This window comes from Pezoporus wallicus, unplaced genomic scaffold, assembly GCF_028554395.1.
Source record: "Pezoporus wallicus isolate ANWC-B61680 ecotype Strahan unplaced genomic scaffold, APGP_CSIRO_Pwel_v1 contig_7833, whole genome shotgun sequence".
NCBI lineage: Eukaryota > Metazoa > Chordata > Aves > Psittaciformes > Psittacidae > Pezoporus > Pezoporus wallicus.
Window position 1 is genome coordinate 38,161 of NW_026635430.1, and position 19,010 is coordinate 57,170.

The 19,010-nt window shown below is 40.5% G+C and overlaps 1 protein-coding gene across 7 annotated transcripts in view; it reads right to left on the minus strand.

The window, feature by feature from the left end:
• Positions 1–1,599: 1,599 nt before the first annotated feature.
• Positions 1,600–19,010, minus strand: part of HIVEP1 (HIVEP zinc finger 1) — a 130,876-nt gene continuing 113,465 nt past the window's right edge. For 6 of the 7 annotated variants that reach the window (XM_057424013.1, XM_057423993.1, XM_057423978.1 and 3 more), the window contains 2 exons: positions 12,940–13,457; positions 8,340–10,077 (listed from right to left, as the gene is read on the minus strand). In XM_057424013.1, the coding sequence (XP_057279996.1) occupies positions 8,908–10,077; positions 12,940–13,457 (1,688 nt within the window). In that variant the 3' untranslated portion in view covers positions 8,340–8,907. Of the gene's footprint in view, positions 1,814–6,110; positions 6,210–8,339; positions 10,078–12,939; positions 13,458–19,010 lie in introns of those variants that run through there. The other variant, XR_008974168.1, reaches the window with a different exon arrangement.

The following is a 19,010-nucleotide window of genomic DNA, read 5'->3' on the forward strand; positions in this document are numbered from 1 at the left end:
CCTACCTGACACCTACAGACTGCCTTCCAAATTGGACAGACCAACAATTGCCCCCTCCTCTTTCTCTCAAATGTTGGAAAACAATGTTACCAGTTGTTACTGCCAGAGCATTGCTGATTACATGTGTATTGGGTCGAAATTAAAGGGGTAATGTCACGAAAACAACAGAAATACCACAGCGAAAAGATTATCCATTTGTTGTCAGGATCAACAATGAGGTTTCTGTCTCTATCCAGAAGGCAAATTTTTTCCTGTTATTTGGTCCTTGTTTCTTCAAACCTTGTCCCATCTTCTTTTGATGGCTTCAGTAGCCCTGATGGCTGCCCCAGCTGTGGAACCTGCAGTGGGGAGTAAACTTTGGGTTCAGTTCAGATGCCTTTCACAACCATGCTGCATGATATTCCCACACTGAGTATTTTTGGAGGCAGAGAAAAACTCAGCATCAGACTTTGCTGACATTTTTCCTCAAAGTAAACATAAGCAGCTGAACCCCACCCAGGGACTCGGAGACTCGGAGACTGCACTCTCCTTTAATTCTGCCAAAGCCTCACTAATTAAGAATATGTGGATCTAATGATTTTGCTGAGTATTTGCAGAATGTATTCCTGCTGGATATTCTTTCCTGCATTGCCTTCAAGTGAGTGTTTACAGTGCGTAAGGTTAAAAGTTTTTTTTTTCCTCTCCAAGTACAGAAGGCTAATAGAAGAGTACTGGAGGGGACTAAAAGCCTGAAATAGCCCACTCTAAGATGTAAGAGCAGCACATTTTATCTTCCTTTTACATGAGCTTAGTGACAGAAAAAGGACACTCCTTTGGTGCTTCCTTCAGCTCTTTCCACTGACTGGAGGCACAGCTTCTTGAAAAAATACAATATATTGTTCAAACACTCCCACAAAAATGATGTCTCTGACTATCCAGACACATTGTGTGTTGTCTTAGATCAAACATGGCTCTTATTCTTAAACATGAATTAAAAGGAATCCATTAAAAGGAGAGCTTAAAATTCTATTAAAAAGTTCAGAATCTTGAAAGACTAATTATTTGTGCAACCTTCAAGATCAAAAGCTGCTGAAATAAATACTTTAACTGCTTTAGCAGGTAACACCTGTGCTCAAAGATTGCAAGGAGAGAAGATAATCTAGTTTAACCTCATGACCTTAGGTTTTGGCATTTCACTGGCAGAGAATCTTTCCAGTTGTTCATACACCTCCATGGAAAATTGAATAAAACCATCAAGAACACAACAGACTACATGAACTTGAAAAAAATAGATCATGTGTTTTCATGTTCCTTTAATTTGTGTGTTTGTAAACAAGACTCAAAATTTAAATGGATAGTACCAAGTCCTCTGCTGACGCAGTTCGTGCAGCTCTTGCTGAAGCTTATGGATGTCATTTTCCATCAGATGACTAGCCTGAAGAGTTTCCAACTGCAAGAGAGAACTGAGTACAAAAGTGCAAATACATAGAAAGGGTAATTTGTAGAAGACTCTGGGTAAGCTAAATTTCAAAATTCTCCTTTGTTCTTCTTTTTGTCTTTCTACTGTTCATTTTATAATAAGCATGTAGGATTGTGTTCACCATGCCTATTTCAGAGAGAAGATGGGATGCATTTCTTTGTGCGTGACTTTTCTAATCTGTTTGAGCTGTCAGATGTCTTCATCTCTAATACTTTTTGGATCTTTGATCTGAGTTGGATGATGTCTCAAGAAGGAATGATGATTCACAGGAAAACAGAATATCCACAGGGGAGCCAGTTACCCAGTCCAGCAGAATTAATCAGCATTAGGTGTGTGAGCTTTTGCTCTGAAACACTGTAAATAAGAAAAAGTCACAGATGATTACAGGTATGGGAATGAACTAAGAGAGAAAAACAATTTAAACCTCTAGGTGTCAAAAATGGTTTCTGAACCACCCACTAGATTTGCTGATGGTGCAAAAATAAGTGATGTCCATATGAAAACATATTACTTCTGTTTTGCAAAGAGGCACTGTTTCAACATTTGCTTCTGTTCTGGCACCTAAACTCTTTGTGTAAACCAGGGACACACCTAACACTGGCTAACAAGGCTGAAATACAGGATGCTGTCTTCCTGTGCCAAAACAACCTAACAGCCAGGTTATGCCATGGTGCTCTCCCCGGCTTGCTCTGTCTTGCAGCCTGGTTTATTTCTTTTTCTTGTATCCTAGCTTCATTTCTGCCAGCGAGTGCCTGCATCTGGCCTAGGCTAAAGCACCTTTCATGCTACGTCGTCCCTTGGAGATGAGGAGAGAGCTGGTGCAGCACTAGTGCTCTTCAGCTTCCCCTGAGAGGATGGTGGCTGCATCCTTCCTTGCACCCCTCAGGCTGAGTGGCTGCAGTATTAGTGATTGGGTGTATAAGAAGCAGACCTCACCATCTCCTTTTCCTGACACTCACAGCTTCAGAATGAAGCCCTTGTGATTGCATTGTATAAAGGATATGATCTCTCTGCACACAGTGTGACTGAGGCATGGAGAGCCTCACAGAAACAAAACTACCTTCTTGCTAGCTGCTGTGGAGGAGAGCTCGGCAGTTTTTGAGTATTAATAAGAATGGAGCTGTGGCAACTCTCAGTTCAAACAGGAAATTTTGGCATCATGTTAAAATTGGTTTTGTTAAAAGGTTTATTTTGACTTGATATACCTTGGTCATATGGGATGGGAAGGGGAAGTCTCAGGATGGTGACTTTCCACTTAGCCACTTCAGGTCTGGGTAGGTCCTGTTGATGGTGCCTAACTCCTTCAAAACCTGCATCTGCATGCGGTCAGCACTGAGCAAAATCCCTACAGATGTGCCATGGCCCTGTGCTTCTGGGATGTACATTGACGATGTTGGTGATGCTCCCTCCCTGCTGGTCCCTCACTGCACGTGCATGTCCAATGATCACTGCTGCCTCAGTCAGTCATCCCAGCAAAAGCCCCTCACAAAAGCGGGCCGCTGCTGCTGAGATGGGGACAAGCCCTGTGCAAACAAATGGGCTGGGAACTCACTTCCATGGCTGCATCTGAAGCAGCAAGCTGATGGGGTGAGGAGTGACTCTTAAAGGTCAATGATTTTATTAGAGAGCTGCTGCATGAGAGATGCAACTGTAACTTATGTTGAATGTTTTGTTTCACAGAAGGAAGAATCCAACTGTATTTAGGTACCAACATGAAAGCACTTTAGACCTGAATGACCTGCAAATGGAACTTCTGAAGCCCAAAGGGATGCTGTAACCACATTAACTTAACAAAAAGAGGAAATGATAGGGGTATTTGACTTTATAAACAGCTTTCAGCTGGCCTGCTTCCAGCACAAATGCCTCACGAATAGTAATGGATTTCAAATACACTAAGGAGTACAGCCGCAAAACCAAACAGGCTTTAACATTTGACCTTATTGGGGAAAACAAGCCTACTATTACCAAAGAAAACTAAGTGTGCCTAGATAATTGACTCATCTTAGGACAAGTTTTGTTTCCATGACTGAACAGTAGGAATGTAAAGCTTTGCCATTTTGCAGCCAGCATGGTTTTCTTAGATCTCACATGGAATATCTGAAAATCACCATCCATCTCCTAACATTTTGAGTAGTTTGGCCAGTACAGAGAGAAGAGGAGAGACAAACATAACACCAGCAATGCCTTTGCCATTAAGATATTTTTGGTTTTGATTCAGCATTTCTGGAACAAAACATGAACATCAATTAATTCTATGCTGTTACATCACTGTTGCTGTTTGCTCATCCACCCATGGACATTCCACATAAAATTACCTAATAGTCAATTTGAAGTATTTTAAAGTAGCTTGTTTATACCCTAAACCAGCAATAGTTAGCAACCCAGTTTACAGACCTAAGGCACTGATCTCATCCTCAAAGATGTAAGCCACAAATGGTTTATATGTAGTGTAAGCCTCTGGTATTTTAGGCACCATTAAAAGTGGCCCTCTGTAGGTGCCGAGACCCTTACAAGCAAAAAAAAATTCCTCAAGACATGGAAAGACAATTATAGCCATGTTTTTTGAAGACATTCCTAATTTAAGATCGCAATCAGAGACTGACCATGACAGTCACCCAAGACAGATGACACCTATTGTTCGTATTATAAGCCATGAAAGATAAGGACTGCCTACTACAAGATGTAACTGGTCTTAGAGGATCTTTCAGAAACAACAAAAGCAGTGGCCTGCCAGATAAATCAGCTGAAGGCTAACTTGGGAAGCACCCTTACTTGTAGACTGATTGGTTTCCCTGGCTTTTGCAAGTCGCTCATGCTGAAACTGAGCATTTTTTATTTGATTTTGATGAAACCATCCCCATGCTAAACATGTTTGAAAGGCAGTTTACAGTGTTTATAAAACCTTAGTGAGGATTATGTTGCAAAAAATGAGGACTTCTGGAATAAGCTGTACAGTGTCAAATTCATTTTATATTCTGTTTAACATACATGTCAGTACATTCAAGGCGAGATAAATCTGCTCATTAAGGACCCATACAGAATGTTTAGCTAAGTATAAAGCATGGTATGTCTTTGTTTTATGGTGTATCTTTGATTTCAGGGTGGGCCAGACTGTGTTCAGCCCAAGTACATCGTCTGAGATGAAACACATGCGATGTGCATTTGAATTTGCTAGTATGCAAACCAGAATTGTCAGACATTCTGGCAGGGGACTGGCTGATGTGGACCAACTGTGGGCTGCTCTAGCTTCAGGGCATAATTTACAGAAAGCTGAAGCTACAGCAACTTACTTAAGAGAAAGGAGCAAACACGTGAACAGCAGCAGTAATCAATGCAGGCTATCTCTGAACCTACTAAGGTTTGCTTTATTTCAGCTATGGCCCACAAGCTGGGAGTTGCATCTGGGGATGTAATGCTACAGATCTGAGGCCAGTTACTGCAAAAGAGGCTGTTTCTGGTTTAGGTCTTGTCCTAAGAAGTGACAGGTAGGTCATGCTGCAGCTTATTAAAGCCCAAGTGGGGAATGTAGGCACATTTAATGAGTCTACCCAATATTGTTATGAAGACAGCAGGGAAACACGCTACCTTCAATATCAGATACCTGCATCATCAGCAAATATCACATATTGCAATGAGAAATCAATCAAGGTCTGAGTTGAAAGAGAAAAGCTTCAGGCTACTGGTCGATTCTTTTTCTAGTGAGGGCTTTTGTCAGCTACCAGGGAAGCATTTGCATGGCTCTCACAGAAGCTCAGTGCCATGTCCTTACTGTAGCTGTATTTGTACCCAGCCTTTAGCCTGCACCTGCTTGCACCCTCTCAGTAAGAATAGGCTGTGTGAAGATGCCAGACTGTGCCTGTATGCACTCAGGAGCAACACTTGCTCTGGCCTTTTAATGTTTAAACAGCTGTGCTGGATTTGCCAGAGGGTGTCTGATAGTCGTTAAAAATTGATCCCTGAGTAAACTGCCCCAGTGCTATTTATTCCAATTCAGCTATGATAATTTAAACCATCTGAAGAGCAGCCTAATCCTGAACCGGCAAATTCTCCGAGATCCTCGCTACTGACTTGAACAGGAGGCTCCTTGTGGCAATGGGAGTGCCATTTCCCAGTCACTAATGACTGGACCAGAGAATAATGATACAAACCAATTTAAAATGAATTAATTCAGAATGAAAATGTAACTGCTAACACTGGTCACAGGCTTGTGCTGATACAGGGCACCCATGTATGCTGACTTACAGAATAGATGTTGGTTACACACGATTAAAATGAACTGCTACACACTAACAGAGAAGAGGTATGGGGTTTAACCTTTCAGTTGTGGTCATACTGCTAGTTTATTTTTTTTCCCTGTTGCAAAGGTGTGAAGCACCTCAAGGAACATCCATTTGGAAACATGCTAGAGGGAAGGGAAACAATATAATGTTCAGGACTACAAACACCTATGTTCTAGAAAAGTCTGTTTTCCTCCCAACTCCATCTGAACAAGGTTAGATGTATCTGCAACTACTCACTAATCTTTTTGTTGTTAATGGACATCTGGCTTCAAACATGGCTCATCTGCTTTGCCTGGCTAAGTATGATGACTGCTCACTATTGATCAGTACCCATTCTCTTGGTCCTGTCTATTGTTCTGCTATTAACTTACCAAATGACACACACCTTAACATTCCGCTTTATGGCATATCTGTTGTCTTGTTATTCTTCAAGATACTGCTTCCATTTCTTGACCTTGTCTTCAAAACACCTATAATAGAAAAGAGACACATAAAGATCACCTGATTGACCAGACTGAATTTTTTGTTAAATTAGTGACTTCCTGGAACTAATCCTTAGAACACAAGCACACCACAAATTGCTAGTCGAGTAAATGTTTCAGATGTGTATACAGTAAATCAATGGACTTTCTAAATGGCTAGCAAAATCAGGACCTTGGGGAATGTGGAAGAGCAATTTCTCACCTACTAATTCCTTATAAAACTCAGAAAGATGGTAATAACTTGTGATGGCATTCAAAATTTTGGAGACAGTTTTACTTTGCTGTAAACCTACTTAATCCAGTCATCTTATACTCAAATTAATAAACATAGTTCTAGTTTACAGGCAAGTGTGTCCATTTTAAACAAGCTAAAACTGATGCAAAGTTTCTCGAGTTCATTAACTACAAACCATCACCTGATTCTGCTAGCAAAAGTTTCAGAGCATATGTAATGCAGCAATGTATCTGTTTTAACCTTGGCTGGTTCAGGTAAATTCACATTTGTTAACGATGTATGACATGCTGACATCACTACATGTTTATAAAAAGAACATACAAATACACAGTGACATTTTACACAGTGGTTCACATAAGACACTTGAAGTCCAATGCTGTGGGATGCCAAGCACTCTTAACTCTAAGTTCAATGTGAGTTGAGAGTGCTTCGTGGTTCAGGTGCTCGTGCCCTTGGTGAGGCTCTGCACAGTAAGGAATTACACCAACATTAATGTCTGAGACGAGAGTAATTTCTCCTTTCTAGTACGTGCGTTTCTAATTGCTGGATTAGTACAATTGGCTGATAATCACAGTAATATAAATGATTTTCTCTGTGCTGAAGTGCTTTCTCTGAAAGTTAAGAAAGCTCATTCAATATCGCCTACAGTTTTACAACACTGTAATGGAATAATGTAATGAGTACAGTGTGAATATAGTACAAAAGCCAATGTAAAGTTAAAAATGGATCTAGGATAGTGCTGTTCTTGAATATGAGCAGTACAAGGTATGAATTACTTCTTTCAGCTGGCTACAGGAGTTAATCTGCAAACAATGCAGCCCGGCTCACATTCAGGTTCACTCCTGATTTTTTTTTCCTCCAAGATCTGCTTCCTACCCTTTTCTTCCAGTTGTTTTGTATGCACTCAACCTTGCTATTGCCATAAAGGTGATCATGCTTTTAGGTTGGTATCTTCCAGATTTGTACTGGAATTTGGTGGTAAAAATGGTTTTACAAACTTCCATGAGAATGTGATATAAGGACACAGCAGAAAACCAACTCTATTTAAAATTTTCAGCACAAATCCCAGGTCAGTTTGGAACTTTCAGGAATGTGTAGCCCTGTGACTTACGAGAATTGCCTCCTGCAGTAGTTGAACACCTTTAAATTGCTTTCACTATGTGCAAACAGAATTTTATTAAATTTCATTGTTTTGGAATCCACCCATATCTTGTATACCCATAATGCCAAGTCTGTTGACATAAGAGCACATTAATTGTATATGTAAGACCTCTACCCCCCTTTTCCCCCTCTGCATGAATAAGACAAAGCCGTATTTAGGGAGAAACTGGCTTTGTCTGCCTGTAAATGAGGATCACCTGAAAGGCAGTCTCATAAGAAGTTGACAGTAATCAGTAATGCCAAATCCTCATTGCAGCAGTGGCATTTTCACCAACTGTATGGCCGATTTTGCAATTAAGAACACACAAAGAATTATTCCTTTCTTGTGTAACAATACTTTAATATTAATAAAAAGTGGTTTTATAGTTCAAGATTACAAATAAAAAATATTTCATCTTGACCCTTTTGCTACTTTCCCTCAAATAGTCTTGAAATTTTAGCTAGGAAGTGTTAAAAAACACAAGGTGGATGGATGCTTGCTCTGCTAAAAGCTGAAGGACTCCCTCCCCACTTTGCCATCACCAGATGTTTTGGAATGGAAGGTTTTGCTCCAAGTAATCCTGAAGATCATACTGTGTCTCTCGTGGCAGGTGAGACCATGGGGGCACACACCACCACCAGATCCTTTCAAGCTGGACACAGCTGGGAGTGTACTAAAAGGAACGAATGAAGCGCCTCTCCAACTACCAGGCTGCATCAAGAAGGCACAACATAAACAATGGTAAAGTCAGTAAACAAAATTTTACTGTAATATTTCATAACACAGATACTGTATTTCTCTTTTAAGTGTAAAGCTACTGTCTTACACAGGAAAGATGGATAGACCCTTTTCCAAGACTAATATGGATACAATAAATATGGAGTTTTACATACTAGATCTGTACACAGAAACTTTGTCCCACAGCCATAAAAATTTACATTTAACAGTGCAACATATAATTTAATCCTTTATTTATCTGACATAGGATGTTTACTTACTGAACACAAGCAACTACCTGGTTTTAATATACATATTTTATATATATATATTATATATATATATATTCAACAATCTGTACAGGTTTCTAAACATAAAACTCCAAAAAGGCACAATCGTCTATACAACATGTACAAAAATGGCTGGAGCTGACAAGAAACAACAATTATTGGTCAAGAGTTCATGATTGCACGAAGATTAGTAATGAGTTTGTGTCAGAAAAATGTGCTTTAAGGAAAGGAAGGTTTGCAAAGAAACCTGTAAGTGTTATTTAAAAAAAAACCCAAAAATAAAAACACAATGAAAAACAAAAACTAGGTTGCTATCACAAGTCTATCCTCATCGTCACTGCTGCCATCGCTAAACTGCACCGTGTTTTGCTGCCGGGGCAAGGCAGCTGGCCTGTGTACCTGTCTGTCCGGGGACACAGTTCGGTGGACCGGGGACTTGGTTAACGCGTCGGGATTCGCCTTGGAGTGGGGCTCTGCCTGGGCAGCCCTCTTCAGCTGCAGGGACGGGACGTCGTGCTTTGGCTTGGCGGGATTTGTGAGGTCAGTCTTTTCAGGATCTGCTTTCCCTGCACCATCGGGTCGCTTGCTGTTGGTCAGCGGGGTGGGCTCGGGATGGCTCTTCCCACTGTACCGCTGGCCACCAGCTGCTGTCTGAGGAGAAGCATCCCTGCCGGCCTGGCCGACCTCAGACGCAGGGAAGCTGACAGGAGGCTCCAGCTGGGCCTCACAGGCTTTGCTGCCTGTGGCAGGCACCTCGCAGGCTCCCTGTCCCTCGGCACCTACAGGGCTGACGGAGGGGATGAGGGTCGGCAGGGCGATGTTCAGTATCTGCAAGCCAGGAATGTGGGCCTGTGGGCTGGGGTTGCCCTGTGGGGCAGCACCAGCGGTCAAAACTTGGAGGCCCACGGCATTCAGGGTGATTCCCGAAGGGCGCATTTGCGGGGCGATGTTTGTGTTAGCCAGGCCCAAGATGTTCACTGTCTCCATGCCCAGCGGGGGCAGAGGCTGCAGACTAGGCGTGCCAAGACCTTGGATGCCTGGCAGGCTCACCTGGCCGATGGGAATACATGGCACCATGCTGTTCACCTCAGCAACTCCCATGGGATTTGCAGTGGCACTGACGGCCACGCCACCCGTCTCACCGAGGGCGCTGGTAGTTCTGTGAATCACACTAACAGCAGGGATAGTGAGCTGAACCGGCCCTGCCTGGATAGGAACAAAGGTGGAGTAGGTGGCCAGGCCAGCAGGGACCACCTGAATCCCCCCGACTGGTACCGTGCCACAGGGAGCCTTGGCTTGCTGCTGCGAGTGCAGGGGGAGGTGGCTGAAGAGGTGAGTCTGGGGAGCCCTCTGCTCGGCAGCAGGCTGCAGGCACCTGGCCAACTTCTCCTCTGGGATTTCAGCGTAGGGCAACGGTGCTGTTTGCATGCCGTGGTCCACTGGCGAGGAGGGCGAGCTGATGGAGGGTGTGCTCTGGGAGAGAACAACACAGGCATATTAGTGCGGTGGCCACTGCTATCCTTGAGTGAAATGAAAATACAAGGTAGCTGCCGAGTGCTTCCCACACTGCCTTATAAGAAAAAACAACCATAAACTGGTTCACAATATATACTGCCCAGCTTGAACAATGAACTAATTTCCTTCCTTTCTTTTTCCAACTCCATCCTCACCCACTAATTGAATTTTCCTCTCCTAATTAGGAGAGGCTAATTTCTCTTGAACACTAGTACTTGAAAACATTGCTGCATATCCTTTGTACATGTTTTTTTAAGGAGTGAGAAGGCTTTGGAGAACTGTTTTCTGTGGAAATCACCGCAGGCAAGAAGTGTAAGCTGGCATTTCTGATGCACTGGGTTCCTCTCCTGGAAGCATTACAGCCTCCAGCAAGCAGAGGCAGGATCATGGCACATCTGTCTGTAGGTTCTCCTGACATGGAAGACAGGCAATATAAAATGACAAGAGATGGATGACAACTACAGTGCCTGCAGAGGCAGAAGTGACAGGCTGATACTGGAGTGAGATGTGGGACTCTCACCCCACTGCTGCCTCAGCTCACCATGGCTTGATGCACACACCTGGACTAACAATCATATTTATATGTTCCTTTTTCTTCTCATATAGCCTATATTAATGACCAAGGCTGGCAACTCCCTTCCTAAAAACTCCTAAACCAAGAAGTCTTAAATTGCAATTGCAGTCTCTCAGTACCTTTTAGTTTTAGGCATATTCACAACACACAGAGTGATGCAATCTTACTTATTTATATAGTCCTAAATGCTAATTCTGTGATTTTGACCAAACTCTCAAGAAATCTCTAGAGCGGGCAGGCAAAAAAAAAAAAAAAGAAACATGAACAGTAATGCCTTTGAAAACTGCTGGTATGAAATATATAGGTTAAAGTAGAATATGATTTACAGACTATGCAGTGCCAACCAGTCTAAATGGGAAGATGGGTGTGAGAAGGAAGCCAACATCTTTCTTAGAATTAAGTCCTGTCTGACACCTCACAAGAAATCCTGATAAACTGGTACGGATGCTTTTGAAGGAACATACAACAGCCTTCCTGAGCTGTCTCGACCCTTGTCTTGATTGCAAGAAGTGGGATCCACAACCATTCACAATAGAAACAGACTGTAGACGAGCCATCAGACACACGGCTGCTGCTTCTTTTGGTCTGGGAAAGTAGGTGGTAGTCTGGAGAGGAATTACCGCCTTTTATTACTTAGAAGCCTTTTTTTTTTTTTTTCCCCTTTAGTATCTTGATGTAGACAATTATTAGAGCTATATTGATGAAGGCTTTTTAACATTGTTAATTGTGTGAATATTTTCTTGAGGCTTCAGTGGTTCTGTTCGATGAGGAGCATACTCAGTCAAATGTCTTTCTGGTATCTATTGGCAACATCTGAAACCCCAAATCCAAATATTAAGATCCTACCCCTTTTTTGGCAGGTATATACCGTGATCAGAGACCATTCATTTTATTCTCTGCCATACTACAAAACTGCTCCAATTTACATTTGCCACACGGACTCACAGTTCTACGAGGAAGAATGGACCAATGCCAAACAATGACATACAGCAATCATTTTTAGTGTTTCTTCTTGTCAACAGTTCACTATCTCAAATGTTGTAAGAAAGAAATCCAGTAATACAGGTCTTTAAGGAAGAAAGAAGCCAGTAAGTATTTAAACCAGAATGAAATTTTTTCTTACTGTTTATGCTTTAGAAAATTTCCTGCTGCTTAGTTTTCTATAACTGCATGCATATACTATTTGTAAATACTGCATTCATCACAGATAAGGCAGTAATTTCTTCTTTATTTAAATTACATTTAAACTACACTTTGCATCACATTTATCTGAGCATTACTCTGTAGAGCTCTAGTACCTTCATGTTCTGCAGTAAGAAATCTTTATCCCTTATCCTTAGGGTCAGTCAGGTATGTGACTTGTACCATCCCCATTACAGCCCATTAAAATATTGCATTAAAATACTGTTAAAGGCTTAACACCTGCCAGTTTTCCTCTGTGACTTCCTCAGCAGAGCTTTAAAGGCAACAGTCACCAAAATTACTGAACGCCCCTGCAGCCTTGCATACAGTCTGACCTCATCCTTCCGCACACTGCTCTGAAGAGCTGTGTGTCTATAATAGGCATAGGCAAAATTGATCCTTTTCTGATTAAAATATTCTTTCAGCTTGGAGAAAAACAGAGCTCAGGTCTCAGTTCTGAGCTTGCCTCTCCTTTTGTTATTGTGCAAGGACCATCTTGAACATCTGGTGCTCCTAGTTCTGCTACTAAGCATATTTGGAGGAGAGATAAACAACTGCACAATTTTTTTATGGTGATAAAGCAAACCCCCTTGGGACTAAACTAATTTCCCTTGGGACTAAACTAATTTCCCTTGGGACTAAACTAATTTCCCTTGGGAATTGCCTATGATTTTATCTTCATATTTCAGAGTGAAATGACTTCTGAATTCTACCACTTTACTCTGAAAACTTCACCACCGTATGTTTATTCCAAGTATCTGTTATAGCCCTTATTTGTCAGACAATCTACCAGCTCCAAATTTCAGCTGAAACGACTGTATACAATTAATCCTTTCACAGAGAATGCAATCAAAATAAAGAATTTGAAAAGCAGTGCTCCTACAATATTGCTGCTTCTAGAGTCCTACGCATCTTTGATCACTTTCAATGCTTCTTAAAGACTCATCAGCCAACTCTAAGAATAAAGGGAAAGCCAAGCATTTTGATATTTGAAAAATCTCCCAAAATATCTTTGAAAGGAGGATTTAAAATCCCACTCTCTCCCCAGAATCAGACACTCCTACCTTTGTAAGAGCTGCAGTTGATATTAAGGAGTGGCCCATGGCTGCTTCTGGATCTGGGTAATCCACAGACATCTGGTGACCTGGAGATGTAGGAGCAATGTCTGCCAGTGCTGCACTAGCACTGCAGGGTGCCACTCCTCTCTCCTGGGCTTTATCCTCATGTGCTTCCTGATGGGTGAATTCTGCTGGTGACCTGGAGGTCCTGCTAACCGACTGTGCTGTGCTAAGGACCGTCATCTTTGTGAGCAATGCTTTTGGCAGACCATCCATAGAGTCTGTGTGAACCCCAGCAAAACAGTCTGGAAGTCTGATGTCTTCATCTGTGCTGCCAGCATCCTGCAGGCCGTGTCGAGAGGGGTGATGCTGGGGGCTGGCTGTCACTGAGGGGGTTGTGGATAGGACTGACTCAGCCTGACTATCTTCATCATCATCTTCATTGTCATTTTCATCTTCATCAGCACCATCAGACTCCTCCACATCATATCCTGACCGGTCACAGCCAAATCGTTGCTTCTCACCTGCAAAAGTGGGAATTAGAAGATAAGCCAATGAAGGTCCTGGATAGGTTGGGAAGGAGGTGGAAGAGAGTAATTAGAAACACCAAAATAACACATGGCACATGCATTTTTTCAGTCACATCCCATTCCATCAACACAATAGGGAAAATTTTCATTTTTGGTCTTATTTTCCAGTGTACATCCATGTTGTTTTTAAACTTCTAGATCCAGCTGTTTGCTTTTAAGCCACTTATAACCATTTGCTGCAAGTCACCCTTCACTCTCTCACCTGGGGAGAAGTGAGCAGATCCCCGGTTCATTAATTTCCCAGTGACGACATACGAAGTTGGTCTGCCAACCTTAGCGGTGGGATATTCTCTAGCTGGTTCTGACTCATAAGTGGGTGTCCTTGTACCTAATATAAATCACTGCTGCAAAGGTTTTTGAAGGATGCAAACAGAAAGACTGGAGGCTGTTAGTCAGGAATCTGTCTCCTTAACAGGCAAAAGAGACCAAAATTAGACCTCACCAGATTTCTTCACTTTGCTAATGTTTTGAAAGGTTTATTAACAAGTCACCCAAGATATCCTGGGAGGCCCTCATCCTCTCAAAACTTACCTATGCATGAAACTGCTCATATGAGCACATGCTCACATGAAGAAGCCCTCCTGATTTCAAGTCATAAAGTCAAACTGCTGTCTAGTGGTAAATTTCTCTATAAAATATAGCTCTACTGCAGCTTCTCACCTTCTTTTATATCACAACTTGGAAAGAAAAACTCATCCTTAGTGAAGAGACAGAAAATCCCATCTGCTGTATCTGACTTCAAGCCAGACTGTCTTGGATCTTATTTTCTAAAAGACAAAATGCTTCGAATGCACTAATATTTTATATTCAACTAAAGGTCTGTCTGCTGAGCTGTCCAAAAAAAATTATCAGCATAAAAATCATTTGGCTCTGCAAAAGCAATGACGGCTGGTTAGTTAAAATCTCAGAGATCCTGTTCTAGGGAAATCTACACAGCAACTTATCATCAACATGAACAATTCTGAAAAAAAAAAATCAAACCCAGACCCATACCCTTAAAAGAATCTGAATTTACTACCAATGCCTTTGGTTGCTATGTGGCAGAAACCAAAATAAGCACCTTGAACTCCAGGTAAAATAAATGGGTTTAATTGAGCTATCTCTCCATAAGCTACCCTCCATTGTAAGCCTTTATGGTTTCAAATGAGCAATGTAATTAGGAATGAGACTAATAGTTATTGGAAAAAAAATCCCTCTCTAATGACTTTGCCCCTCTTTGACTATAAAGTAATTTATACATGAACTTAATAGAGAAACCATAGAATTTCTGTATTTACTACAGCAGGCACGAAACGGAAATGTCATTAAAAACACCCCAAATCCTCCAGGTCATTGGAACAATGCTAAGAAAAGTATGTTTTAGAGTTTTAACTATTCTTCATTTATAATTCCCATCTACAGATAAAGTTGTTCAGAAACAAAAATACATTTTGGTGGAAAAATTAATTCAGTAAGCTCCATTAATTCAGTAAGCTCCATTAAAATATTGGTAGGATTGTTAGAAATATTATTAACAAAGCCACATGGAGTTTTCCATGTTTTTTTCTCTATACTTCTGTCATTTCTCTTCTTCAAACAAACAGTGTTAACATCATTAATTTGCAAAGCAAACACATCCAAAACATTAGGACCTCTACATATGTTTGATTTCTGAATGGAAATTATTTCCCTTGATGGTTCTGCAGCAGATCTTGAAGACTTCTCCATGTGTAACATCTAGAGGATGATCCATGCATTTACTGCAACTCTTTAAACAATGCACAGGGCATTGCAAAGTCTTGGATTCAGTCTGGACTCTCTTTGGCTTCTTTACCAACATCACATAACTATTCCCTGGGAAATCCTACTTGCTTTTCTTTTTTCTCCCTCTCTTTACATGAATCACATTTTGTGTGAAAGTTGATGTCAATCACGAGTGACTATCTCCACCGGCAAGAGAAACTACCTGAAATGATTAGATTGACTTGTCATATTTGTAAAGCAAGGAAAACATAAGATCAAACAATGCTCTAGTTTATAATAAGAAACTCCTTTTTCAAATCAACATTTAAACTGCTGCATGATTTACTAGCAAATGCTGCTTATGTAGAAATCTCCTACATACATCTTGGCTTTCTAGAATAAAACCTTGGAAAGGAAAAGGGGAACTGTGTGTGGGCATAAATTCCTTACACGCAGGACTCGGTGGGATATCATTTCCCTCTATTATTTCCCTGTTTACCTCCACCCTTTGTGCATTTGCCAGCTTCTATTTAAGCGTGGTTGGTTACCTGTAGCCAGAACCTGCAGTGTAGGCGAGGTGACAGCAATCATTGTGGTTCCCTTACTCCCACACCGCTTTGAAACATCAGATGACAGAAACACACTACCTGACTAGCTTGCTCAGGCAATGTACAAAGGAATACTCTGCTCTGGATTTATACCTGTGTGCACATTTGCTGAAACAAGAGGTGCCCAAGCTTTAGCGATTAGTGATCCCGTTAAGCATTACTGTAAATCAGTGGAGCTGCAAAGGACCTGATGCTGGAGTTTCAAGCTGTGGAAGACCCAAGCAGGTCATGAGGTCTTCTCTATATGAGGCATCGAGCTGAGGGTGGGATCACTCCTTGTGGTAAAAGACTCTTTTCCAAGCACTGTCTTGTTAACCAAGTAGCACTGGCCCTGATCGATTCTGGTAATTGCACACTGCCTGCTAAAGTTCCTTGGCAGTTTTAATTGGGGAAAAATTAATTGATTCCTATCTTAAAATATGCACAATTATAACCATATGCTTATGTAGCTGATATATATAACTAGAACTGACTCAATTTCCAAAGGGAACAAAATTACTTCTGTGTTTATCTTTATATGAGGTTGTAAAGCAGTGTGGAATATTTTAGAATGAAGGATGTGTTATAAATTTAAAGACCACTAGCATATGGGGAAATTGCTTCTGGCATGAAAGTTCACAGGTTTTTTCTTAAAAAGAAAACAGGGAAAAAGGTTTCACACTATTAAGAGAAGGCTTATGAAAGCTACTTCTCTTTCAAATATGTAACTCTCACCATTTTAACAGAAAGACTGCTCAAGACTGCCTCAATTTTTTATAAAGAGTCTTTTTGGAAGAATAGGGAATGTCTCTCTCTCATCCTCTTGTCAACTCCTGCAATTTTTTCTTTTAAACCCTTAGAAAGACTCCTTCTTCTTGGACTTCACAGGAGAAAGTGGAACTTCTGGCTACAGAACTGAACTCTGAAAAGATAAGGAACAGCTGGAAATAAAGGTGTAACAGAAACATGGACACAACTTTTGACTGGAGATTTTGATTGTTTGACTGCTATAATTATATTTAATAAAATAACTGAGGTTTTAATCCAGTATATTGAAGTAAGTGTATACAAATCATAGGCAAAAATCATCTTAGTCCTTTCATTTATTTTGTTGTCAGTCCTCAGTTAATTAATCAGCTGCGTCTTGTGGTTGTGATATTGATAAGCTTGCTGGTTAAGCTCTCGGAGTACTGACATTTTACCCTGAAGTGAGAAAGAAAAAGCTCCAAGTTCCTTAGCACAATAGCATTAGTTGAATTTATCAGCATCCTAATATGTCCATTAGCGAAACATGTGGGGCTGATAAATCCACCCACTGCTTTTTCCAGTTATGCTGCTATGAATTAGGTAACTAAAATAGGTCTCCCCTTGTACTTTGTTTTAGAAGTTTTTAAAACAAAAAAATACTTTGTTTTAAAAACTTTCCCTATTGGAGTCCTTTACTGTACATGGTTTTAACAATGGCCATCTAATTATCACCATACTGCAACGTACTAAAAGAAAGTTCCACCAGAATCTCAGCTTGCATTTTTACTTGTGATATTATCACCGATTAGTACATCACATGACCTGACTTATCAGGCCCTGCTAAAGACTTCACAATTTCTGCATCAACTGCAGTGATAAAGTTCAACAGCTTGTAACTTAGTCGTATTTGGTTATATCTTAATCATGGTTAGGTAGATTGTTCGTGCAAAGAGCAAAATGTTTATTTTTGTTCTTTCACTTGGCAGGAAGGCCTGAAAGACCTGAAAATAAAAGTCCAAACTGCTGAAGTTTTACACATTCCAAAGCAAATGGACAGTCACGTAGATAACTACAGGACTGCTATTAAGCTCTGCTTATACAGATAAAGACATAACTTACTGAGCATGTTGGTCTCTTCACTATCTATTCCAGTCTAAATTTAAATTTACTGGCTCTTAGCATCTGAGTAATACAAAGTAGTGTTTATCATCTCAAATTGTGGAAGTATCTTCAGCTGTGGATTAATATCTATTTAAAAGCATTTTAAAATAAAGCATCTTTCTATGTTATATATTCTCCATCAAACTCAAGGAGGAAAAAACCCAATAACATGTCAATAAAGGCAGAAATATTTTTTTGTATGTCATTGTATTATCATAAACTGGAAAGTAAGGTCTGTATGTCATCAATGCACACTCTATTTTCCAAACAATTACAAGCTTAGACTTGCCTTTCTCCTACTGTAGTGGTCCTGTAACCATTCAATCAGATTTTAAAGAGGGTAAAACATGTTTTAAGTACTGTGAGACAGCACTAGCGTCTATATCCAAACTTGCTGTCTTTCTATGTCGGTTCATAAGCTTTGATTGACTGATTTCAGTCTTGCTTTAGCTACTGTCCACTACTCATCACCATCAAACAGGACTCAAGAGTGACATCTACTGGGTTAAACTCAAACTGGTAATAGCCAGCGCTACTCAGAAATCATTTAAAAAAACCCCAATCCTGTGGGCTTTTGATTTTCATTCCTAAGAGTATGGAAAGTAACAAAGTAAAACTAACCAAAAAGTAAGAGTAACCCCTGTTTAAAAGGATTATTTACACCTAAGCCTTCCTGAGTAACATGTATATTGTTACTATTGTTACTACCCTAGCACTAGGTAGTCTATTTCCAGGCTGTGTTGCAGGGCTCCAGCATACTCTAATGTACATCTAGTTGAAGACTAGACACTGATATTTAAAAAAATTAAAAATTAAAAAAATTTAAATTGTTGTAAGCTGTACAGAACCAGCCTTCCATTCTATCTGCAAAAGGAGGATACTGTTGCAAGGATTTTAATTTCTTTTCACTCCTTAAACATAGGTGCAGTGAAAACACAGCCTGTGTCATGATTAAGCTAATGAAGAGCCATGGAAACTCACTTAAGATCTGCTATAAGTAATATATAGCTAATTAACGTGAAACTATTGTATCTTTAGAAGGATTTAATACTGCAAAAATGATTTTTTTTTTCCTATATGTATATAAATACATACCTGAAACTTACAATTAGGTCTTTCCACTGGTGAAGTAATATCTGGGATAAAATTCCTCCACAGAGACCCTTTTAAAGAGTATAACTGTTTAAATTTTAAGACAAATTATTGCTGTTTGTAAGACTGAATAGCAAAATGTTGGATCAACATGGCCAAAGAGGATATCCCCAGTTGC